This window comes from Aulonocara stuartgranti (genome assembly GCF_965226115.1).
Source record: "Aulonocara stuartgranti genome assembly, chromosome: 7".
In the NCBI taxonomy this organism is placed as follows: domain Eukaryota; kingdom Metazoa; phylum Chordata; class Actinopteri; order Cichliformes; family Cichlidae; genus Aulonocara; species Aulonocara stuartgranti.
The window spans coordinates 67,445,571-67,472,848 of NC_138945.1; the positions used below are offsets into that span (position 1 = coordinate 67,445,571).

General features: G+C 41.3%; 2 protein-coding genes across 2 annotated transcripts in view; one reads left to right on the forward strand and one right to left on the reverse strand.

The window, feature by feature from the left end:
• Positions 1-27,278, reverse strand: part of cdh13 (cadherin 13, H-cadherin (heart)) — a 410,738-nt gene that overhangs the window by 26,929 nt on the left and 356,531 nt on the right. The window contains exon 11 of the mRNA XM_082540060.1: positions 22,300-22,442. Within this exon, the coding sequence (XP_082396186.1) occupies positions 22,300-22,442 (143 nt within the window). The remainder of the gene's footprint in view (positions 1-22,299; positions 22,443-27,278) is intronic.
• Positions 10,740-14,834, forward strand: LOC309711621 (uncharacterized protein; the record flags this gene model as incomplete). Its single annotated transcript, XM_082542037.1, has 5 exons — positions 10,740-10,826; positions 12,777-12,827; positions 12,979-13,134; positions 13,219-13,311; positions 14,104-14,834. 5 exons carry the CDS (start codon positions 10,740-10,742, stop codon positions 14,230-14,232), a joined length of 516 nt encoding a protein of 171 aa, XP_082398163.1. The 3' UTR covers positions 14,233-14,834.

The following is a 27,278-nucleotide window of genomic DNA, read 5'->3' on the forward strand; positions in this document are numbered from 1 at the left end:
TGGGGTTTCTTCTCTTTTGCATTTTATCCTCGTGCAGAGAATTCTTGCATAATGCGCATACATCAGCATATCATTTACAGAATAAGTTTAGCAGGATTAGCCAACTTCAAACACAGCACACTTAGAATTAACAAGGTTGATGCCATTAAAGATCTTCCTGTTTTAAACCATGTTGTCGAGCAGTCTCTCAGCCAAACGCTGCTCTGGACGCTTATTAGCCAATCCTGCAACTACTGTGTTTCAGCAAGTGGTGCCTCCACTAACAACCGTGTGATCCCCACTAGCACTGTGAGCATAACATAAGGCCTATTCCACATCCATACTGACATTCATGTGACTGATGTTTAGCTACAACATGTAAAGTCCAGAGTTGGGATAGACTTTGATGATGCTCAGTGTTCGTCAGTCATTTAGGCTTCAAGGCAGCTTTCTGCTTTTCAGACGTCCCTCAGAACTCTAATAACTTCATAAAGAATATGTAAAGATAATAATTTCCCTAAAAATGACATTTATTATTATTTTCTTGAATGCTTCATTCAGTGAGCAATTCTTGAGACAGATCCTGTTTCATTTGTTGTGGAATTTGCAGAAACTATTTTAATAAGAGAAGAGGCTCAGTGAAGTTCATGCTATTTATAATGAAATGTTTGAAATACTGAAACATTATGAGACCCAAACTAAGACACGCCAAAAACCCTGCGGTTATAAAAGGTCCATTCAATGCTGTTTTTTGAATGATTTATTCAGTAACTTGTATAAATTTAGTTAAAAATAAAATATTTGGTGCAGTCTTGTTCATTCCTACTAGATCATAGAGACAAATGTATCAAAAAATATACAACTTGTGACTATAAGATTGTTTAATTTGATGATTTTGAATAACAACACTTTAATGGCGCCTCTTTCCTAAACGAGCAGATTTAATGTGTAACTATACCAAACACTACAACACTAACTTTAAACAGTTTTCATCTGCATTTAGAAATGAATGCACGAGTAACGTGCACGTCATGCTGGAATATTCTGTCTGCAAAACATGCTCCAAAGCTGGGCAGTAAAAAGAATTTCCATAAATGAATAACAGAAATGTCAAGTACACCTAAAAATAAATCAAATGAAAAATTTCCCATCTCCAGGCTTTTTATTCACATGAAAACCCTTAAAGAGGAGCCGTGTTGCCCAGGCTACTAAATCCCTCTGGCAGGGCAAAGGAGGCAAGTATCCAAGTGCTAAATATTTAGAATTCGTGCAAATGCATGACTGTATTGAATGTGAAGTGCAGTGAAACCTTCAAGGCTTGTAGAGGTGCTGATTTTCTAGGATAATGGCGGTAATCCAACTCCCCGTGCACCATGAAGACACCCACCCATCTGCATAGACACAAAAGGCTGTGCTTGCATTCCCACAAACCCACATGCACTGGGTCAGTAGAGCTTAAATATTCTCACTGTACCTGAATAAAAGTAGAAGTGATCTGTAAGTGCATCTACTTGTGACTCTATCTCTAAAAATTCCAGCTGGTTGCAGCAGGTGAAAGAGGACAGGAGACTAAAACGTTTTCTGCACGAGATTCTTTCCTGGCAGTCTGCAGGAAAAATGACATCTACAACTGCTGGGAGTGTTTAGCAGATAATCATCACGATGTGTTCGCTAAGCTCAAAACTTTCATTCTCAGCTGTAAAACCATCACTGGATCGTGATTGCAAGAGATATGGAGAAATCAAATGTAATGGTAGCGAGTGTGGCATTTCTTCTGTTTAATAATCGTGAAATGACTGCAAACGCTGCACTCGGTTCCCTTTCTGCATGCAGTCAAGGAATGAAACAGAAAACAGCCCTTATATACCACAGATAAGTATTGCTGTGACAATATCAGCAGCAGATCAAGAGTGGAGAGGAATTACTTGAGCAGAAGCAGACAGAAAATGTGTTCAAAAGCAAATCAAAGACAGTAGCTCTTCAGGCGAGACCCTAGATAATCTATTATCACTTGAGACGCGAGACCAAGAGAGCGAGGGCTCGGATCCTCCGTCAGAGGAAAAAAAATGCAAATTTTAACCTATTTGTAGTGGGAGAGGGTGCCTCTGTGCTTGGCTAACTTTAAATGAAGCTGTTTGTCTTCCTAAATGAATACTCCCCACACCTAATCACTCTATTTCTCTGCTCTTCTCTTCTCCTGCTCCTCCTTATCGCCGTCGCATCGTGGCTATGTCATCATCGGCCTGCCTCGACATTAATGGAGCTTGTCTGCTGGCCCCTGCTTCACACTACTTTGTTAGGAAAGTTCTCTTTGAACACAGCGTAAGTTTGTGAAGGAGACAGGTAATTTATGGATCTACGGCGTGCACCCTGTTCTCTACGTGTCTGGCACTACAAAGAACATAATGAATAAAGTAGGTAAAGCATCGTTTGCTTTAAAAGAGAAAAAAGATGAGTTTTCATGAGTTTTTTATTTAGATGTACAAGAGAAAACCGACACAAAAGTGCCAAAAACTGTGATTCCTCATTCGTTTGAAACTGTCGACCTCAAAATTTGGGTATTTTCATGCAATAAACATGGCTTACAGTGTAAGTCTCTATAGGTAATTTCCCTTTTTATAACTAGATACAGTTAGATCTGCATGTTCTCCCCATGTCTGCATGTCTGGGTACTCTGGTTTTACAGTTTACAGCATTGCAAAGGCTGTGGCTGCTTTTACTCTCAACTGCTGTTACGACCCGGCTCAAAAGCCCAGCATAAATCTGGAGACTAACACCAGATTTCCCAGAGAGAAGGTTTTATTTTAAGTGATATAATACGTTAGCTACAATAGCTGGTACCACTAAGACAAAGACTGCTGTGCCTTCCCAGAGTGTGCCTCAGGTATGCCTTTATCCACACCTCCCCAGGTGTGGTCAATTAGCAACAGCTGGACGCTCTTGCACTGCCACTTTGAGGGGCGTAACAATCGGATACTAACATAAGAATTTGAACGGCTTTGTTTGGCTTCTAATATAAACCATAATTTTTGTGCTGGTCCCTTTTAGAGCTTTAAAGTCATTTTATAAAAGATTGTGCGCCTTATTTTGTGGCACAATTGCATTTACCATTTATTGCAGGCATGTAGTCTATGCAACATTTTGTGAGATTACTGAGTACCCACTCTGTGGATGCATCTGGATATCCTGGTTTGCATCGACTTAGCACTTTATTCTCATGTACAAGTATGCTAACGTCTAGCTCTGACAGAGCCGCGATCAGAACAAGATTGCAAATGAGGATAGAGGTGCTCATAGCCCAGGTTCTGAGTGTAATCCTTAGTGCACTTAGTGTGTGTGTGTGTGTGTGTGTGTGTGTGTGTGTGTGTGTGTGTGTGCGTGCGTGCGTGCATCATTTAAAACTTGACTCTCTTCCTCCAACTCCGATAAGAATTGTGCTCAGAGTGACTCACTCAATTATTTTGTTGTTTTAGCATTTGCTGCATTCCTAACACACACTGTCTGTCTTAATGGCCGTCTGGGTGGGTAATGAAACAACAGCCACAGCAAATAGCTGGTGTTTAACAGTAGACGGTTTCAGGTCTGTGTCCCTATGCCCTCTAACATGCTGCAGTTCATGTGAGATGCAGTGCAGCTTGTCTGTGATTAAGCATTGTTAAGCACGTTAGCGGTTGCGTCTCGACTGAAGATTTATTTGTCAGTTCTCGGAGACTCGAAGGGATTATTGGCAAACTTTCGATTGACGATGCTCCTTAATGATACGCTTGTGGCTCTGTGAGACTGGGCTGTGCAGCTGTAGCTCAAGCAGAAGCATAGTGAATTTTTTCCATGCAACATGCATATATTTTAGCAGGTATAGCATTTACAGTTCCAAAGTACCACTGATATTAAACATATGACCCGGCTTTGCTGCAGAGTTAGCAGATCACCAATACTGTTAACAGCAATCTGTGTAGTAATTGTTTAAACAGCAACAGTGTGACACTAAATGCAGCACTACAGTAATGAGTGTGTATTTATCAGGAGAGTCTTATTGCTGCAGATCCGTGTACTTGTCTTTATTATAGTCCTTTTCCCTCAGTGGTCATTTCGGCGCATTGTTATGCGGTGTTAAACTTAATCCCAGCATGGCTGCAAGAAGTTGAAGTCGTGTCAGATCTAATGTAATCCGGTCACCTCTGAGGCTCTGTTATTTTAGCATCTTCAAGACTGGGAAAATGGAATGAATGCAAATGGAAAATCCCTGCACTGTTTTATTTTGCAGCTCTAATTTTTTGCACTACTCTCCTTTGTTTTGGGTTTAATTCGTTTGGGATAAAGTCAGAAAGTTTTCACACGAGCATATCCTCCTTATCCTATCCTCCTCCTGAGGAGTCGTTTTTGTGCAAAAGTGATGATTAATGATGTATTATTTCCACTGGAAAATGTAACAGTGTAAAGCTAAAATTAACTTTACACAAGTTGGTATCGATTCTAATAAATTGGTTTGAGGAATTACACTAATTAGCGAATGAGATTAGGTCTAATTGTCCCCATCAAAATAACTCTTCGGTATTATAAAAGAGCAATGCCTGGGAGCCACTTCAGGCAGACGACTCAAGTAGCAGTTCTGCACTCGCACAAGATAAACTCTACTCAGTGAACCACAAATATCCAGTGCAGCCTTCTGGTGTCAAATAGGAGATGATTTCTGCTCGGCGTGCGAATCGTTGACATTAACCAATCACTGCAGGAACTTTCTGTTAAACCCACCCGAATGTTCTTACAGGACTGAAACAGTGAAACCTCCTGTGCATCACTTTTATGATGCCAGGACAGACAGCACAGATGGTAAAGGTGGTGCTCTGTAAGTAAATATTTATTGAAAACAAATATTTTAAAATGAATAATTGAATGCAATGAATGCTAGAAATTCTATTGAGATAGAAACAATAGGAAAATTAGCTCAACAACTTGGCAACAGCAATGAGAAATTTGGGATGACGTTAGTGAAAGAAACCATCTGCACTTTTTAAAAAACATTTGACCCTGTCCTCTACAGCGCCCCAAACTAATGCTAGAGGAGGGACAGCGTAAGCGGCGTAACCGCGGGACGAGGTGCTAAACTAAAAAGCCAAGCAAGCTGACCTTCCCGTGAATCCTACACGCCAACGGTCACTTCAGCTTCACTCACAGTTTACCGATTTCCTGTCGTTAATTTCCACGTCGTTTCCTTTCTAGGATTCTTCCATCAAACTGATAGAGATCTTTCAAATGACTGTTGCTATGGCGATCCCGACCACCGATGCATAACTTCCTGGAGATGCACCTGGATACTTTCTGTTATTATGTGAATAATCTTCAAAAATGTATCAGACATCGTTAAGATTGGTCACAAAGAAAACAAACTGGAGGATACTAACACATTAAAAGATATTTAGAGAATCAAGTAACTTAAAGTTGGAACAAATATATTTGGTGATTTCATAGAGTGTGTCTGTGTCAGAGCAAAGACAGAAAAATCATTACGAGTTTTAATTCTGACACCTGACATTTCAGCCTTTCGGTAAAATATCAGTCTGAACTTGAAGGACAGGTGAAAGTGTTTCCTACCCGTTCGTCCCACAGCCACTACCCCTGCTGTGCTTACATCATTACGACTTCTGATAGGTGGTGGCGTGACGTAGCTTCCTATCATTCTCTGGGAACCTTCTCTGAGTACCTTTCTTTCCTGGTCGTTTGCGTCTAACAGTAAGCTGCATCAGACAGGCTGAGAAAGAACTGGCCATTGAGGAGGTGAGGAGAATATCACTTGATAAGATTTGTATTTATCAGAATGTCTCCTGGGCTGTGGCAGCGATTTCCTATAAAACTCTCTAACTGCTTACTTACAGCGTGCTGCAAAGTCAAGCACCTCTCAGTCATTAACATCTGAGACTCCAGACGACTTTTTTTTAACTCATTTTCAGGCAGTAATGCCTCAAAACAAAAAGGTTACACTAAATACTTTACAACCAGATATAATAAATGACTGTAAATGTTTGATTACAGAGTTTTTACATACAGTATTACAAATTGTCAGAATTTCAACTGCAGCAGCCAAAAACTCGCCGAGCAGTTTTTTTAGTAGGAACGACGCAAGTTGAAGAAATTCCGAGTTGATATTCTTTCTTCGGGCTTTGCTTTCTTGCACCATCGTCCACCACTATTCCTGAAACCTCCACCTGCCCCTGGCTGGCATTTAGACAGCCTTGTTATTCTCCAGTCTGTCCAGAGATGAGAGGAGCAAACAGACTGATTGACTCCTGGGGCTGTCAGGGCTAATCCACAGCTAAAGGCAACAAGCTAAGCTTTTTTCTCTCCCTCTATCTCTTTGTCTTCATATGTCTCCATCTACCCCCAAACACTCTTTTGCTCCCAACATTTTGGCTTTAGGCTAATGCTCTCTTTTTGTCTGACTGTCCAACTTTGTTATCTCTGTATATATTTTATTCTGTTGTCTCGCTTTTTCTTCCCACGGCTGCAGAAGACGAATGAAAAACGTGGCTTTGACCAGCAGCGCTTTGAAATGTACCAATTTGTGCCCCTGCACGGTATGGTGAGAATAAAATCCGTGATCTGTTTGCACTTCATCTTTTCTCTAGAGGGAAAATGTGTCACAGCAATGAAGTTTTATGAGAGGAGACGAGGATGAAGAGCACAACACATTCAAAGAGGAGAAAGTACAAGCAGTTATATTTTCGTTTTTGCCCAGGAGATCAGTTCTTCTTATTGTGGTGAATTGTAGAGGCAAAGAATGGTCCACTTGTAGCGTTTGCCAAGGACAAAGCTGAAATAAGACTCTTCTTGTCTGGCTATTTTTCTTTTGCTCATTAGAATAACTGTTATGTTCCACGGCAGCTTAAGTACAAACAACCAGCGGATGATGCCCTTGGCTAAAGATGTTCTGTAACGTTGTTATGATTATATTTTTTCCCCGAGCCACATAAAAGCAAATCACGAAGGAAACCAAATAACAACAAGCAGAGAAGTCGGGAGCAGGCCTGTAGCATGAGGAATAGCTCAGTGGAAAATGTCACAATATATCACGCCGCCGCTAAACACGCAGGAAGAGTAATTCACAGGTGGACTACACCGAGGTAATAGAAGAGAATAAGAAAGATAAATGAAGGGAATATCTGAAATGAGATAGGGAGGAGATGAGAGCAGGCTGGCCAGCATGGGAGGGAAGTGAATTTAAAAATTATGTGATTATATGAAGTGTCTACTGTGCCGAAAAATTGTACACTAATCTAGTTAAACCTGTTCGCCATCACTTTACAGTGTCTTCCAGCAAAATAGGAAAAACCTTAGTCTTTATTACTAACTGCACAGCAGTGAGCCACACACACACACACACACACACACACACACACACACACACACACACACACACACACACACACACACAGCTATATTTTCATATTTCCTTTCATCTGATGAGACTGCCGGAGTCCACGCTGGCTCACATTTTTACACAACTTCATTCAAATGCATCGAGCTGCAGCGTGGACCCCAGTGCTGTAAATGATGTATACATTCATTCTAAAATGTCTTTCAGTCAGGAGCACAACATTCAAAAGAAAATTGATATTTCCACTTGCAGAAATTCATATTTGATGGTGTGGCTCTGTTGCAGGACTACTCCGCTGCTCCACCAGGAATTCTTCTCTGCTGTCACAGAGCGATGCTGAAATGCTACATTTATTAGTTTTAGGCTGGACCACTATGATTCATTCTCATCAGGTTGTTCTAAAAGCTCCCTGGAAAACCTCCAGCTGATCTAAAACATTGCAGTGAGAGTACTAAGGGGGACTAAAAGACTGCTCATGTTTCTCCCGTATTGCCTTCTTAGTTTTTATTCCCCGTTAAATACAGAATATCATTTAACATCTTTCTTCTCACAAACAAGTCTCGTACGATCAGGGCCTCATCATATCTCAAAGATGAGAGGCAGGCTTCCCATGATGCAGCGAGCATTTCGCCTCAATTCAACTCTTTTCTCAGCCAGTGCTTTTATCCCACTACTGTCATTAACATTTGTCTACTCTGTTTTCTATTCCCCTCACCACCCAGCCATTTGTGGTAGATGATTACCCCTCCATGAGCCTGCTTCTTCTGGGGCTCTTCGTTCCCATGGTCCAAGTGCTTATTGGGATTTTCTTGCAGTGTGAAGAGCCTCGAGGTAATTTGTGTAAATAAATAAAACACAATTGAAATTGAACTTAATTTGATCTGTTTATTTCAACACTATATATTAAGAATAGATAAGATGTTTTCATTCATTCATGCTGGTTTGGATTTCATTTATTTATCACCCTATAGAGGCTGAACAAGCCCCTAAAAACAGTCAGTGATCACTGTCGGCCTCTCTCGGTTTTTATTATCGCGAATCATTTTAAAGCTCAGTGTTTAAACCCTTATGATGTAACTACAGCCCAGCCCATGCAGCAGTATTAATGACTAACCTCGTACTGTGGATGGATTATCTCAGTTGTTCTCCTGACTGAAGTTTGGTCCTTTTACAGCATCCTGCCATGCGATTGCATTTGTCTCGAACCATCGGGATCCCTCACGTTAACTTTTATTGAGTGGAAAAAAGTTAGTGTTCATCCTCCAGCTTCACTGTGTTTATGCTAGCATAGCTGTGTAGCTAGCTACCACGTAGCACATCATTATATAGCAGCTAGCCCAACTTCAGTAACCCTACAAACGTCACTGCTGTTTAGTTTTCTGTCTTCATTTATGTTGGAAGTGATAACAGAGCTGTACGTTTGAATTTTTCAGAAATCTCTCAGTCAGAACATGCTATATCATGTTTAGGTGGAAGCTAGCGAGCTAACTTCCTGCTAACTTCTAACTCCGTTAAACTTCATTAATCCTGTTTTCATGGATGCCTGGATGTTAAACTTAATTGTTACACCTGGTAAAGCAGCAACGCTGATCATTTTATTAAAGATGAAAGAATTTAGACAGTTTGTAACTCTCAGTGTTCGTTTGACTTTGGGACCTGTAGCGGCATTTGGGCCTAGAAACGGGTAATGACGTCAGACTTGATTTTTTACTCGCATGCACGAGTGCGTGCATGCATACACGAGTGCGTGCATGCATACACGAGTGCGTGCACGCATACACGAGTGCGTGCACGCATACACACGTAGTGTAAATGATAAATTAGTGCATATTCATGTCACAGACTGTACATGAAGATGGTTCTGATGTAGTTGATACATTGATACAAATTTGCAAAGTGGACTCCACGGCTGGCCTCTGATCTTCGAGTCCAACCACAAACGCAAAACCGAGAAATGGAAAATTAGAATGCTGAGTCTCACACCCCTAACTCATTTTTCATCGATTCGCTTTGAGTCAAGGAAATAACTTCAAAGCGTCATACAGTTATAATCATATAGCGCCTTGATTTCAGCTGGCAAAAGTATTTCATAGAAGGAGCAGGCGCCTCCTGCACTCGCACTGGTAAAACTAAAGGATACAGTCGCCTATCTGTTGTGTTTTTCCCGTTTTCTATCTTGCCACTGCTTAAATCCCAGACCTTGTTAAAACTCCCTTCAGATAACCCACTTCATTCTGTCCCATCACTCATCAGTCTCCTCAGGGCTTCGGCAAACACTATCACATGACATACTGCTAATCTGATTGGCTGATCAGAACTGTAAATGAAACCAGCCAGAACAAATTACAATAGGCACAAGTCATTAAGAGAGATGACTTGAGGGAGAGAAGCAGGGTTGGGGACAGGTGCATCGCTGCTAGTCTGGCAAATTACTTTCAGAATAGAGTTTGGGTTATCAGTTGCTGGCTATTATACACAGTGATTGGAGAAGGAGGGTATTGATACAGCTTTAAGTGGGCTTACACTGCAAACTCTTTTTGTGCTAATTAAACACCAAAATTGCCCTCTTTGGGAGGTTTCTTGTTTGGTGTGCTCACAATTTATTTTTTCCCCTGTGTTAAGCTGCCAGATCAAAATGTAGTGCCTCTTCATCCAAAATGGGGAAAAACTTTAATTATTCAGGCAGTGAAACTCTAACTATTCAAAGCACTTAAACAACAACTATCTGAAATTAGAAGCAGCTGTTTTGTCAGCTGATGTGGAGCCTAGCCATTTTAATTTTTGTGATTTGCCTTCTAGCTTCTGTAAGAAAGCAATAAAACCAAAATTAGTTACATATTCAAAAATAATGAAAGACTCTCCCTAACCTGCAGCCTTTACACCTGAACCTCATATACCTCATTAAAAATCTTTTTCCCAGGTCTTTGCAAGATGGGCTCCTTTCTGCACAGGGCACTGACAGTTGGAGATGCACGCATGCAAACAATATTATGAAATACCTGAAAAATATTTCAGGTATGTTGTTTTGGGGTTTGTTTGTTTTTCAGTCCTCCTCTGTTGCACTCTTGGTTAATGTCATGTGGCCATGAAAATAATCAATAACAGTCTGAGTATAAGCTACACTGTGACACACTCGCGTGCAACATCCTGATGCCTTATTTCTGTCACAGTTTGCCATTGAACACATTTAGGATTAGGACTCAACCTTACTGTCATTACACACGTATAGATAGAGGGTAACAAAATATAGTTTGCATCTAATCAGAAGTGCAAAGAGCAGATTATATACAGATATGGGTGGAATAAAAGGTGGGAATAGTTATGTACAGATGATTTACAAAAGAGTATACAGATGTTTATAGTGCTATACAGACGGGCAGATATACAGATGTACTCAGAAGGTCTGCCCTTTGAGCTCTCTTCCAGTCTGGATGGCGGCGTGTCCTTGGGCAAGATGCTGAATTCCTATCCATGTGTGAGTTTACACCTCCCAGTAATCGTTTTCTATTTATTTACGGTGGATAGAGAAATGGAAATGGTGACGTAAATGTAATTTTTGCTTGTCTGCCAGTTTGCTCGGTAATCATTTTTGCAAAAACTAAAAGTAAAAGCAGTTAAATGAGCGTTTCTTCTGCAACTCATCACTCAAAGCACTTCACTGTACCGTACCAGCACATTCACAAACACTTTCATAGACTCTAGCTCGCACACTCTCTCACTGATAGGAATTCAGTATCTTGCCCAAGGACACGCCGCCATCCAGACTGGAAGAGACATCAAACGACGGACCTTCTGAGCACTGGATGACCTTCCACTTCAACTTTCCCTGGAAATTTTTATTTTATTTTATAAGAGTTAATGGTGAACAAGGATGTCAGTATGGTACTGAGATGTAGCGTGTTTTCTTCAGTAACTACTGAAGAAGTTAGATATTTTGAGCTAGTGATGAACCTAAAATCTTAAGATCATTAAAACCATCATTAAAATTAAAAGACCCTCCAAACCATGCACAGCACGCTCACATCCTGATAGATAGATACACATAAACACTGAGATATGCAGATGGCGTGTTCGACTCTTCAGCAGCACTGACAGATTTCCTGTGTTGGTCCGATGACACGCTCTCCGACAGCCGCGTTTGCTTGATTCCATCTGACTTCATCTTTCATTATCTATCCGTTTCCATCTCCACTAACCACTCATCTCATTTCATTTGGATCCCTGCCATTAAAGCTACACGCCGGCGGAAATGTGAGGGTGAGGAAGCGAGAGACCGTCGTTAAATTTTAATAATTCGGAATATACTCGGATTCAGCCTCGCCAATACACTCAAAAAACAGATTCAGGTCCTCCTTTCAAAGAACACATGCAAATTATGTTAGTTCTTCACAAATGCAATTAAAAAATACCAAATTAATTTGATTTTCTTTGTGTAAACCTAAAATTATTCAAAACCAGCAGAGGCTGATTCTGAACACAAAATGAATGAGTTTGTTGGGGCACTGGGGGTAGGAGGAGTGCATTTTTGCCCTTAAGTATTTGTAAACTCAAAGAAATAAATTCAAGCCCCTCTTTAAGCTTAAACATTATTTTTAATCTCATTCAACGCAAATGTAGCACTCCAGCGTTACTGCAATTATTATTCGTGTGGTGAACCTAAATTATTTTCTCTCAAAGCAGTCTTTGTCACAAGAACACAAAGTTACTGAGTTACACAACGGTCCGCCTTCTTTGAAAATTTTGCGCTCTTTCAGGATCACCTAAATGAATGCAGCTGCTCTTGGCCTCTCTGTACTTTTTGGATAAAACTACACCTTCAGGTAAGGTAACATATTATTTTTCCATATATCCAATTGTGTATTTCTTTATCAGCTAAATCTATGGCAATGCTATTTATCATAGAAGCTTGTAACAGTTGTTTTTTGAACTTTTGGTGGTGCTACCATTCTCTTCTCTGCTTGAATACTATTTTTTTTTGACAATATAGCCAGGTCTTTTCAAAAGTGTCTTGTTTTAGAGGAGAAATTGTGTAGCTGCCAACTTTTAAGTCGGAGCGTGTGCTAGCTTATTAGCAGCTAGCCATTGTGCTCAATGAAAGATGATGTCCTATAGCTAACTTCTTTCTTACTGTTTTCTTTTTATAATCTAAAAATATGGTATTCTGTGTTTATTATTATATAATGCCATTTTCTAGTAGAAAGTATCGTTTTGAGGTGTCTTTAAAAGCACTACATAGTTTACTGAGGGTGCTACCAAAAGCGAACCATGTGGCCGGAAGAGTAACTGCAGGCAGCACAATGCGCACTCCCATGACGTTCAAACCTATTTATTATTATAAAAGATTTCGGCTACGTCCACACTTACACAGGTATTTTTGAAAACTGAGATTTTCCGTTTTCGTTTTAAAAAATAATCCCGTCCACAGGTAAACGCAAAAATGAAGGAAAACGCTGCTAGGAACATGCCAAAGCAACAGGTGGCGATATATTCCTAAACTCAGCTAAAAACAGTTTAGGTCTTGACAAACTTCACTGATGGTTCAAATGTTTAGCAACTTTCAGTGTGTTGATTCAGCAGTCTGTATTTAAACTTCTAGTTTACTATATTTATGTATGTTTTATTTCCAGGTGAATGCAGAGTTCCTGCAGATCACTACAAAACCCCTGCAGGCGAAGTTCTTGGCTCAGCTGGACAATTTAACAGACAAGCTGATGCAAATTTTTCAGGGGAGCAAAGGAGCAAAGGGCCAAAAGATCAAGGATATCATGGCGATCAGTAGTTTGGTCGGTACTAATGATAAACCCATCAATTAAATGCAATCAATCAATTCCATTTTTTTCACCCTTTTTTTTCCACCCTTGCATTAGTATGATGACATCGACATAAAGAGGGAGCATACTCTTAAAAGCCTGGTGATCTACTTTAATGAAGATCCAGACCTACTGTTCAAGGAGTATCTGGTACGCTTATCACACTTTCTTTTCTAGATTCAATTTGAGTTAGGTTCATCGCACACAAAATCCTCATATATTCAAAAGAGACAATATAATTGTGAAATATGTATTATTCTTAATAGTCATTGTTGAAACTTGCACTGGAGAGCACTTTTTAAGGGGACGGTTTCAGCAAAAAGTCAATTGTTCATTCTTTTGGTGCTGCCATGTAGGTATCTACTGCCTCTATAAACACAGTAAATGTGGACAAAACATTCATCCATTTTCTGTCAGTGTTTCAATTCAGTTTATTTATATAGCGGTATATCACAACAACAGTCATCTCAAGGCACTTCAGAAAGTAAACACTCCAATGGAGTTCAGTTTATTATGCCAATTAGTAAAAAGTCTTCATTATAAGGAACACAGCAGATTGCATCAAGACACTAACTAGTGTCACTGCCATTACAGCAATCTCCTGGTTTCAGGAATAATGTGCATAAAACAAGCTGTTTCAAAAGGTTCCCAATTGTGATGAAATAAGGGAAATTGACCCAGCCCACACACACACACACACACACTGATAGACACTGGAGGAGCTCCTGCTCTATATCAAGCCCCTCCCAAAGGGAGGTACATAATACCTGAACCCAAACTATTGATAGGAAACAGATTGACGGGTTTTATTTATGTTTGGAGTGTTTATAGAGGCGGTAGAGACCCATGTTTCAGCACAAAAGGATACAAAAGCTGAGTTTTGCATAATATGTCCCCTTCCAAGTGACAGAGCCCTTAAACCTGAAACAACCTGTTTTTCAGACCTCCTCCACTGAGGATGAACGGTTGAGGTCCACTGCAGCAACTGTCACTGTATTTACACCATCAGAAGAGAAGGGATTCAGGAGCCAGAGGATGTTGGAGTTGTCACTGAAGGTACTACAGTTATGAACAACCTCGGTAGTGTCATCATGGCATTCATCGTCCTCTTTGGACTGATTTATGCACTTGATCTGAGCTATCCAAATGACCACAAGTATACGTTTGAGTTCTGTCAGAAGATTTTGATGAATCTGGATGGACAAAGGCTCAGTACAAAGATGCAGCAAATGAAAATGAAGATGTTTGCTTAGGCAAACAAGACCCAGCACAAAAGTTGATTTTGGCCTTTTTATATCTTTTGTTCAAACTGTGACCTTTTTTTCTTTCTTTTTTTTGGCCAAATGGAAGTTGTCTATTTTTGTCTGCTGTTATGTTGTGAGTGATGTGACCTTTAATCTGTACTACTATAGATGGATGAAAAGACTGGGGATTTAGCTCAGAAAAAGTTTCATGGTTGTAACCACCATTTTCTTTTTGATTGCTTTTGGGATTTGCAAAGGTAATAGAAAAATGTTGACAAGTTTTGTGTCTTCCAGTGTTTTAAAGTTGGTCTTCCCGTTCTTATAAGCTTGTAAATGTTTACATGTAATTGGTTTTGGAGAAGTATAGTTGAAAGATTTTTTTTTATTAAAATACCTCCCCCCTTGGTAACAGAAAAATGTTCTTCATGAAAACACACACACACACACACACACACACACACACACACACACACACACATATATATATATATATATATATATATATATATATATATATATATATATATATATATATATATATATATATTGGAGTCACACTGGGTTAAATATGTACACTTGGGTTTTAAGGGGTATTTATTATTTTCTTCTTTTTTTTGGGTTGTATGGAAGCCCCAAACGCAATTTCATTGTTCTTGACAATGACAATAAATAAATAAATACTAAAATATGTATATATATATATATACGAAAACAGGGCGTTGTTGGAATGCTACTACGCAAGTAACCCCGGCGGAAGGGGCTACATGAATAGGATGAGGGACCTATGGATTCTTCGATACCCAACATCCACAATGACGGCGAAACAACTAGTAGCTCAGTGTTCCAACATTCGAAAGAAGGGACTGCTCTCACAGCTAGAGATTTAGGTACAACACAAATGCTACGGCAAGGAGGAGTCAGGACGCCAGGTCAGGGGGGAGATATCATCACCCCCACCCGAGATTGGGTACATAGCCCCAAGTGTGATAGGAGAAGGATCGTTGAGTGCGAGAGGAACTGACCTGAAAAATAGGATCATGGCCAAGCTTGAAACCTGGATCCCCCGTAGCCGGTTACCAAGATTACGTGAAGTACCCTCAGAAGGTCTGCTAGATGATGTTAATGCAGCACTACGGGCAATACCTACAACCACGATTACCGACACTAACAAGCTGATCTACAATACGGCAGCAGTGATCAGTGAGATGCTTGGCTACAAGTTGAACAGCCACAAGGGGCAGTACCCTCCATGGAGAAGGAGGCTAGAGGGCAAGATCAAAGTAGCACGGAGAGAGGTTAGCCAACTAACGGAGTTGCAGAAAGGTGCGACGAATAAGGTGCCTAAGAAATACAGCAAGCTGTCCATACCTGAGGCCTTGGAAACTGCCAAGCAAAGACTCACAGCCTTGGCCAGCCGCTTGAGGAGGTACACCAGAGAGATAGAAGGCAGGAGAATAAACCAGCTGTTCTCCACAGAACCAGCAAAGGTGTACTCTCAGTGGCAAGGGAACAATAAGAGAACAGCACCACCAAGGCTGGAGACGGAGCAATACTGGAAGAGCATATGGGAGAAGGATGCAACCCATAACGGCAATGCTCAGTGGCTAGAGGATCTGAGGGCAGACCACAGCGACCTCCCTGAACAGGGTCCAGTAACCATCACAGTGGCAGATATCCAAGAAAGGGTCTCCAGTATGAAGAAAGGAATTGGCAAGAATACCAGAGGCGCAAAACACCAGCTACTGGTAGACAGAACAATCAGCCGAGACTGCAAGACCAGACTGACCAACCTGTGCACTGCCTGGATTGATTACAAGAAGGCCTATGACTCAATGCCCCACAGCTGGATACTGGAATGCCTAGAATTGTACAAGATCAATGGGACCCTAAGAGCCTTCATCAGGAACTCAATGGGGATGTGGCGTACAACACTAGAGCCCAACTCCAAGCCCATAGCACAAGTCACCATCAAGTGCGGGATCTACCAAGGAGATGCTCTGTCCCCACTGCTGTTCTGCATAGGCCTGAACCCCCTCAGTGAGATCATTAACAAGACTGGCTACGGATACCGACTACAGAACGGAGCAGTTGTCAGCCACCTCCTGTACATGGATGACATCAAGCTGTATGCCAAGAGTGAACGAGACATCGATTCACTGATCCACACTACCAGGCTATACAGCAATGACATTGGAATGTCGTTCGGACTGGAGAAGTGTAGTCGGATGGTAACAAAGAGAGGGAAGGTAGTCAGAACTGAGGGGATTGACCAAAATAGATGTATTACGTGGAAAACCTGCCATCAGTCCAATTGAGTTCATCCAATGACTTATTTTTTTGAGTGTAGTTTCAGTGCTTATAAAATAAGTACCCAGAAAGTACTGTACTCAGACGGAGGCTCCCTTGCTGAGTGGGCTGAGCCATGTTTGTTTTGGTGTGTGCCAGACACAGCAAGAACTTCTGATCTGCGGATGAATCAGTATTCCAAGGACACGAGATAAGCAAGGCCAGATAACAGGCAATAACAGAGAAAGACATTTCTTCCCTGGCAAAGCCATACAAAGGCATTCTTTAATCACAGACACGACGTGAGCCTGTTTACAAGGTGGAGACTTCCCCAATGGGTTCTGCTACAAGTCGAGGAATAAAAGACAAAGACACTCAGTGAAGGACAGACAGAGAGAGGGAGAGGGAGGTGCTACTGAAGCTCCAAGTGAGAAAGACACAGTGAGTATTTGGGGTTAATGAAGCAGCGCAGGAAGACAGAGGAGGCAACAGAAGGAAGGCGGCGTTGAGCTGCGATCTTCTTTACAGAGCGTATCCATTACACTGCCATTTCCGCGGGTCAAGTTGCCTTTATTCTGCACCCTGAACTCTTCCCTTACACGAGCATCACCTTTGCCTACTGCTGCACGGGGACATCGTTGATTGGCTGGGTGAGAACATATTTTAAGAAGGTGGTTAACCTGCCTGCCTCTGTGGCTGTGACCATAAAGGGATTGATTGAAGAGCGGGAGCAAGGAAGCGCTTCCAGAATCCACATAATCAAGACTCAGTCAAACGCACGTCATGAGGTCGCACGTTTTCTTTTAGAAATGTTCCTCCACCCCAAAAAAAACTTCATTTCTTTGTCCTGTGTGTCTTTAATTTTCACCTTTCAATTTCCTCGCTGCTTTCTCTCATTTCCCTCCATGTTTCTCTCTCTTTTTTTTGGCTTCTTGACACCGAGTCTCCTGTTACTATATTTATCTTTCTATTAGACGCAGACTGCTCTTCAGCTCTCGCTTTCTCGACTGCACTATATTGGATCTTTTGAAAAGATGTCGCAGGCAGACATGCCTGATTTCTAGCTTTCACTATGCTCGTATCTCTTAACAGCCCTTCTGATCTTAATGACTTAATAATATTAAATAAAGACTCATCACTAACTAAATCACCAAATCAGCCTTAATAAGAGTTCTATTATGGATTAAAAACAGATCAGGAGAACTACAATACTTGGTTTTCCATAACCAATCATCTCCACGAGGTTACGTTTTTAGTCTGTTTGGTTGAATTTCTCTTCTATTGTCTGCCTGTTGATTTCAGGCCCAGTGCGCTGGCCTCACCACTGCCTCATCAGGCTTTATTATTTCCCTGCTGTTGTTTGAGGGACCCTGATCACAGCTGGCTCAAGACAAAACCCGAGTCTATCTATCAGCATGTAGCCTGCCAGCCTGCTAACTATGTGCTTGCGACATGACAGACACTTAGCAGTAAAATCTCTGTATCTGGGCTTGCCCGGCCAGGGAAATTGCTCAGCCCATTATGGCAACGAGCTGCACACTGGTTCCCAACACTTAGTGTGGCAATGAGGCAGCACAGTGGGCAGCCAATGCACTCGAAAATGGACATATGCAGAGACACACAAAGGTGCACCTCTGCACACGTGCAGGCTGTCACTGCTACCACTGTTATTACTTTTTCTTTCAGAGAGATCACAGATTCACATATTATGTATATGCACACACACACACACACACACACACACACACACACACACACACACACACACACACACACACACACACACACACGACTAAACACTATTAAATTTTAAATCTGTCTGAGCACCAAAGGGTTTTAATCTGTGACCCATTAGAATTCAGCATCCCCTCTCTACTTTTGATTTAAACCAGAGGGGATGTGATGTGACTGTGATGAAGGCTGAGGCTCAGTCTGGCTGCATGTATGTGTGCAATACTTAATATTCCTGTAATTAACAAAGCTCTTTGACTATGTTGGAGTTGTCTAACTGTGGTGCAGGTACACGTGTGTGCACATAATATTTCAGTGTCTAAATGGAGGTCTCTCCTTAGTATATCCATGTGCTTAAACCAGCACTGCTCAGCCACTTTTCCCGTAACTTCAGGGTTTTTAATCGCAGGTTCAGTGGCAGTAAACACTGAAGATTGCGCGCGTGTGCTGGCGTGTTTCAGGCGTGTTTCAGGCGACTGGGGCTTTGATAATGTATTCATGCCTCCCAATGACAAATGGCTGCCTCCAGGAGGCAGTTTAACATTTAAATGATGAGCAGCGGAAAACATCGAACCGCAACACACAGCAGTGAGAGGATACGCAGGTGCGGTGCAGGCCGGAGAGCCTCTGCATCAAGTACGACAAAGACATTAAAAAAACAACTTTAATCTGCCCACAAGAACTAATGCAAAGGAAAGGGAGGAGGGTAGGATGCGGGAACAGCTGGACTCCCAGCGGGGAATCAGAGAGCAGAGGAGAATTCGCTGGCCTGAAAAACAGAAGCTACTGATGAGAGTTTATATAAACAGCCCGTCAAGCCCTGCGCTCAGGTTGGAACAATAGCACTTCAAACAATATTGTCCTGCTCCATAGGCCTGCCAGGTGCTGCTGCACAGGCTAAACTCATCTGTGGCTTTTAAATTATTAACTGGGAATCAGAAACACGCCGTTAGAAACAATACAAGCTGCACAAACATGAATACAATGGTGAATAACTCACAAAGTGCACACACAGTGACGACTGCATGACCCTCAAAGATTACGACTTAACACATTATAAAGTGGCCAATGATTGGCTCGCTTCTTCTATAGGTGCAACTGATTAGTCTGGCAGCAGAGCGTAGCCTCCAGACTGCATTCAGCTGTTGCTAACTCTTCAGCTGATTGATTTTTAAATCAATGCCATCATCTTGGTTTCTTTGTAAATCTCTCATATCATATGTATGACTCTGTTCTTTCTTCCTCGAGCTGGACTTCAATCTGTCTCTGGGAATGGTGTGTTCGCACCATCATCCACCATCTGTTGCAACCCAGAGGGCTGCTGGAGTTGACCTGCCCTCATGCTGTTAACAGGAGCTACCGTCAATCTGCTGCTAACCATGCACAAAAAACACAAAACAAAATAACTGTAATAGCGTATATTCGTGGCAATTCTGAGTCCAGGTCAGGTCAGCCTAAAGTGGCTGTAAAACCACTATTTTCATCAATACTTTTAAAACTGATGCCTATACTTTCTTTAAACCTCTGTTATTTATTTCAGTAGATTTCTCTGCTATTGTATTTCTTGCACTTGTGTTTACAGACACTCCTGAAACAGGACTCGTCCTTTTTCTGTTAAACGCAGCCCTTCTGTCTTTCTGCTCCTCGTCCTCTGTAGGTGGATAGTATTCATTCGAGGTCTCTGCATATATATAAAGACAGAAAATGTAAGGGTCAATCGATATCCTGCTGGTAGGTATGACAGCCTATGACACAGGCTGGCTGTCATACAGTCATCATTGCGCTGATAGCTGTGGGGAAGGAACAGATTTGTCCAGTTGATGACACAGCGAGCAGAAAAGAGCGGAGGTGGCAGTCAAGCAGGTACGCATCAGTATTCTGAAATTTCTCGACCACGCACAGACAGTCGACAGAAATCAACAGTCGTTTTTTAAAAGACTGAGCTTGTTCTTGTCTCTGCAGACAGAATAGCAGCACAGGCTTTTTAGAGCCTAGACATACAGTACACAGAACAGGCACATGTGTCAGGGGACGTCAGTGTGTCGGCCGTGAAACAATGTTGAAAAAATCCATGTAGGCATCCTTTAATGTAACTGTTATGAACTGTTGTTTAACATGTATGTTTACAGTTAAACGTCTCATCAGAAACTGCAATCACTCAGGAAAATAACACATTATTCTGGTGAATCTTTGATTTTGTTAAATACTTGAAAATGTAATTACATTGTGATTGGCCTACGCTGCACTGTGTGTTAAATGCTAATTACCACCATATAACCATGTTAAGATACATAATTAATAGAATAACTGCTAATCACCAGCACCTTAGCAGTGCCAGTCCACTGTAACAACACTGATATTTAGCTCAGTGAGCTTATTTTAAGGGTTTTTTTAATATTAGAACCAGAGTCATGCCTGAGTTTTCTACAGAGCCCCGCAGGGGACATGGGAGAAAAAAAAATTAAGACGGACTTTTGCGAGATCTTGCAAAACAAACTCGGGATCTCACAAAAGTTTTGCGAGAGCTCGCAAAAGTTTTAGCCGCATTCTTCGGCCTTCGGCCTCCCGTTAGCTCGAAGCGAACGTAGTTTTCTGTTTGCATTGACAAGAAAGAATTATACAAAAAGGAAAACTGATGAAAGACTTGGTAAACTCGACTACATATGCAGTAATTCATGGTCCCAAAAAAGTATATAAATGTACGTTTTAGGATGATTTTCATGAGCATGAACATATAATATAAACCAAAAGGCTCGGAATATTTCATTTTATATGTAATGAACATAAAACACATGAAAATGTTCCTCTTTTTTGTGCACAGAGCTTTTATATCAGCCCTAATGTCATCTCACAATGTAACAGGACTAAAGCGATGCACACGTCACTCTGCAGGCAGTGTCTACGTGCACACAGTAACTACAAACGGAGTTTTAGAGGCCTCGTATGCTCAGACCTTTCTCTGTTAAAAGGCACTTTTCAAAGCTGATGGGAATTTAACTTAAAAACACATCTGAGGTTACATGCTAACAATGTCAGTTCCACTGAAGACTTTGCAATAACTTCCTGCATTCATCCATCCTTTGCCGGCTTTACCACAGATCTTACTCTTTCACCTGGCTGAGTCCACTCTCCATTTCTCTTCTTTTCCACCTATTCGTCACACACTTCCCCTGCTCTATATCTTTTTCTTGTTATCTCCTCTTATGTCCCTTCCTTTTCTTCTTTTCTTGACCCTTCCACCCCTTCTAGCTTCTCCTCCTGCCCCATCATTACTCCTCTTTCAGCACTCATCTTTCTAAGGCTACCGAATTCCCCAGCACAACAGTGCTATTCTGCTGCCTACTAATAGAATCCCTCAGTTCCTCTAATGGATCTGTCAGAATCTCCCGAGCACAGGAGACCAGATGGATTGATAGGAGAAGGTAGAGAGACAAAGAGACAGAGACACAGAGAGATGATGAGACAGAGTGGGAAGCGAAGAGAAAAAAAGCGAAATGCGCCAAAGCTCCCGACACTTTCATCTGTGCTTTGGAAAGTCTCAAAGCAGCAGCTCGGCTGACACTGCCAAGCAGCTGCCATATGGTCCAATAGACGCAGGAGCACCACATAAGGCCGTCCTATTGTCACCATGGGAAAAATGACACTTTGACTGTTGCCAGGTAAAGTCAAGAGTGCTCAGTAGTTACAAAGGCGGCTCTGTTTCTACTTTTCATGTCTGAACTGACACTCATCACCCATGAAAAGTTCTTTGTACAATGAAAACGAGAATAAAAGTTTCCACAGTGGATAAACCCGACGGCTTACATTTCAAGTATTTCTAAAAACAGATCCTATCTAGATTATATATGAGTTTTACTCAGATTGCAGTGCAACTCACCGTTATCGGTGGCGATGAAGACGGCTGTGTATTTGTTGTCGTAGACATAAGGAGACTCGCGATCCAGCGAGGCTGAGGTGTTGACAGTTCCTCTGACTGGGTTCACACTCAGCCAGCCCGCAGGGTCCTGCAGAACAGCATACCTGTAAGAAAACAACGAGACCACGTGAGACACCTCATCACATCAACTATCGTCCAGGATGCTGTCAGTCGATTCTATATTAGAAAAAATCAAACAGCAGTGCACTGCAGTTTGATTAGATCGTACCATTTGAAAAGATCCCAAACAGAGCTGAGGTCTGAAGATGATGAGGACCTCTCTCCAAATCTGGTGGGCGAGCGGCCAAGCCTGCATCGCTTTGAAAATGAGCCTGAGAGCAGATCACGACCTTGCTAATGCGGCCACTCAATCGGCCACTGATGGCTGCTCGATGGTGATTGCAAGGGGCTCTCATCTGCGCTACAGTAACATTACATGTGATTGATTTAAGAACTATGGATGAATATATATATATATATTTTATGTGTGTGTGTGTGTGTACCAAACTTTTAGCTGCCTCTGCTGTTTTCGTGCATGTATTATTTGACATATGGTGCATCCTGTACTGCACACACACACGAATGTGCAGACTTTCTTCAACACAAGGTCGCTCTTTGCCAGAGTGCTCAGCAGTAGACAAATTGTCTTTCAAATGGAGCTCTACAGCTAACAGAGCGCGACAAAACCTTAGGAAATGGCTTTGCAATCAACCTCTGCTCACACCTTTCCCCCTCCCACTCTCGCTCCCAGCGATTACTACTGTTAACAAACACATATGTTTCATTGCAACAAAATGCTACTAATAATGACGCTTCTATCATTGTAAATGCTCCTTTTCTGCCTGGATGTCACACACACACACACACACACACTTGTATTACACACGCTTGTTAAACACACTGAAGAGCCACATGATTCATTAGGCCTACTTCTCCACTGTTACAGAGCTGGGCTGACAGGTTATTAACCTCCATATGTCTCTCTCGCCGTCACCGACTGCAGTTTTAGACACATGCTCTGGTTTGTGTCTTGCATCAGTTTTTCATCATCGCTGCATTGCGACAGTGAAATGCACACACGTGAACATGTACACAACAATGTCGGGAAGGTATTTGTTGTTAAACGTATAAGCATTTTTGCACAGCTGCCTGCCTAGTGCGATGACATCAGTCACATTATCGGATAGAAATAATGTGACTGATGTCACATTATTTCTATTATTTCTATTATTGGATAGAAATGGCAAAAAAGTGTGAATTTGGTAGAGAAGAAGTTAAAGTTTTACTGAGAAGCAACTGAGCTCGTGAAAATCACCAAAACATCCACAGTAACGTGCTCAGAGTCATCAAGATCGATTCTCTGTGATCTTTCATACCCGCTGCCCGATTGGAATAAAACAAAAATTCCTCACTCGGTAAACTAACGGATATTTTCATTCAACGCGCTGAAACACATTTATTCCAGAGCTGGGACCCCAGGAAGCCCTTTTAAATGTGCGCTGCTACACAAACACTTGGTGTAAAGTATGACGGTACTATGTTTCTTCCTACAGGAGGAGCTCTAAAGGACTGTAATGATATTGTCTGCTTTAGTGCAGGCTCAAAGGTAACCACCAAATGAGTCAGAGCCATTGTTTTTTCCTCTCTGTGCAAACATGGGGACAGTCCATTAGAGCCCTTTAAAGGGCAAATTAGAAAGACATTAAAAAGCCATTAGGAATATTCATATCTGCTTCAACGTGTTTATCTCCAAAACCAGAAAAGGTCCAAACAAATCAGTCAACAAACGAGACAGACCACACACACAACGCTGCACGTGTCCTCATTTAGCTCAGCGCGCACACACACACTTCAACATAAGGTAAAACACACAGTTTAAAGCAAAAATGACCTATAGATGCACAATACCCTGCGTTTATTGTGAAATAACTTCTAGGACAGCAAGGTGATTTGTTCAGATTTCACTAGAGTTGCAGAAAGTAAAGCATCAATAGGTCCACAGTGTGACTCTTTCCGCTGCACCCTCAGGGGCTACTCTGACCTGCTATGGCTTTGGGAATGTTTCGGTGAGGAATCGTCCTTCGCTGTAAGAGCGCACACAGGTTGGGATGTTAGGAGTCGGCTGCAATTGTCCGATTGTCCTACAAGAAGCGATCCAGGGCCGGACACACGAAAGACAATCAGACTACAAGGGGTTTAAAAAGTGAGTCATCCATAAAATATGGAGTTACATAAAATATGCGTATGGTAGCAATCATAAGACAAGCTGGCTTTTGAAATCTAAAATGTCTTAAACAATACACAATGAAAAAGTTTGACAACTCTTCCCTAAATCCTAATCTGAAGTTAGAGATCCACTGTCGCTGCGCTGAACGTGTGAGAGATGAGCTCTTTCGAAAAGTCCGATGTGAGCCAGGATCCTCAGTTTTCCCAGACAACTCAAAGCGTTACGGAAGCGCGGAGGGGGGAGAAAGAGGATTGCCACCCACTTGTAATCCAGTTACAACAGGAGCAAAATGCTGGCATACATTGTGTGCATCTGTGATTATGTTTGTGTCAATAGCAGGTGTGGGTGGGATACACAGAATAAGAGAGACAATTTGCAATAAGAGCTAATTTAGAGAGAAGATGAAAGCTGACTCGCAAGTGCTCTGAAAGAACATCGTTTGCATAAATTCAGGTTGTTTCTCTTGTTTGTTTTAGACTTAAGTAGCCTAAGAAATGTTGCTGGCACCAGTTCTGAGTAATTTAGTCTAGTTGTTCGTGTAAATCCCTTTTTTAAATACACACAAGGTTTTGGGGTCCGTTTTCCAAGCAAGGTTATAAATGCATATTCTCTGAATTAGACCCAGTATTACTTTAAATGCAAATATTGAGATTATTATGTTTTCAACTCATTTTGTTGGCCATATAAATACAAGCATATCCATACAATTTACAGGTAACTAAAAACATGTAACAGAGGATTAAACTATTAACAACATAGGCTGATAATTCTGCATTAAAACGAAACAAAACAACACTGAAAAAGCCGACTGGCGTAACTGGTTCTATGAGTATACTTGCTCAGTATCAACACTTGTTTAAATATCTCATGATTACTTGCTCACGCCCACGAATCCACTCATGCAAGCATTTTTGAAGTTAGGAAGGCAAATCTGAACTTTTACAACATAAAGCATGCATTGGAAGGCTCCATGTTTTTTTCTTTGCAAAGAATAAGTAATTATATGGAAGTAGGGTGATGTTGGTAGAACAGAGCTGGGTGTAAGATGCCTGTCCTGGTCCCCTGTGAACATTCAAACTATAGTTACACATAAAACAAACCCTTTTGTAGCCTGAATAGGTTCTCTAGTGATTTAGTACTTCACTTGGAAAAAAGTTGCAGAACTCGTGCAGGCAGACGGAAAAAACAGCAGTGATTTTAGTCCCTGATGTGTGAAGTTTCAAGAACCTTAATCTACATTTTTACTCCAACTAAAAGCATTTTTGTTGGTCTTTTCCTGTTTCCTAAGTAAGTGTCCTAAATCAGACAAAGGGAAGCTCCCTTTAAACCCCGTGAGGATATCACACAACAGTTTTCACAGGTTCAGTAGTATGGCTTTAATAATTCAATCCCATTTTATTTATACAGCACCAAATCTTTATATTGTAAGGTCGACCCTACAATAATACATACAGAGAAAAACCTATGACCTATGAGCCCCTATGAGCAAACACTTCGGTGACAGTGGGAAGGAAAAACTCCCTTTTAACAGGAAGAAACCTCCGGCAGAACCAGGCTCAGGGAGGGGCGGGGCCATCTGCAGAGAGTACTATTAACACATAGTGAGTGAAGAAGAAACACCCAGTGCATCATGGGAATCCGCAGCAGCCTACACCTATTGCAGCATAACTAAGGGAGGATTCAGGGTCATGGGCTTCAGTAGTATGCCTTTAATAATGAGTTTGACCGCTCCTTAATTTAAAGTTTCCTAAACTTTAAACAACATTAACTGCTTACCACCCAGGGACAAAACTCCATAACGAGTTAGTCACAATTGGACATGGTGACCTTTTACCCCACTATCCCCCCACTGAAGGAAACCTCTGCTGTTTCGCAGCTAAATATCTTCACCAACTTTGAAGCTAACTTTGTTTCTCTGCCATTTTATGCAGCGCTTATGAGAGATTGTTTACTGAAAACAGCTGCCTGCTCTACTGAGACTAAAAGATTAGATTAGAATCCACATGAAACTCTCAAAGCATACGCTGAATTCATCTGTTTCCCCTTAAAGCTGAGACTGTTTTCCTGCTGAGCCTGTGTTGGTTTTACAGCGACGTAATGAATATCTTGGCTCTCTCCTCCCTTTGTAGAATGTGCACCACTGTCATTTAGGATATTCTTATAATTTCTGTTCTTATGACTGTTTTATTTGAAAAAAAAAAACATTGCTTTCATACATAGAAAGCATTTCATTTTACTTCAGTTTTCTGCCTTTTTTCTTCATCGCCTGCATTTAAACAGCCAATCGCTCTCTAGCAGAACACTTCCCATTTACTAGATTAGCTTCGTATTCCTGGCATTGAAGTTTCAGCCCTTCCTGCTTTTAATCCATTGACGTCGTTTTAGTTTAACCCTTACATACTCTTCATATTCTACACCCTCACAGTATGGTTCAACAATTCCTTCATAATACATCTCAACAAATTTTGAAGTACTGATCAATTCAGGATTAAAACTATCTGACATAAAAAAAAAAGGATAATTATTCATTAATCAGTGTTTCACAAAATAGGGAAGTCGATATTTGAGGTAAAACATGTTTCTGCAGAAAACATCTGCTTTCACAAATTTAGATTTTGAGAGTGAAACTGCCAGGAGCATCCGAAGCTGCTGGGATTCATTATACAAACATTATTACAGCCATGAAACGCTGCCTTTAGTTCTGTATCATCCT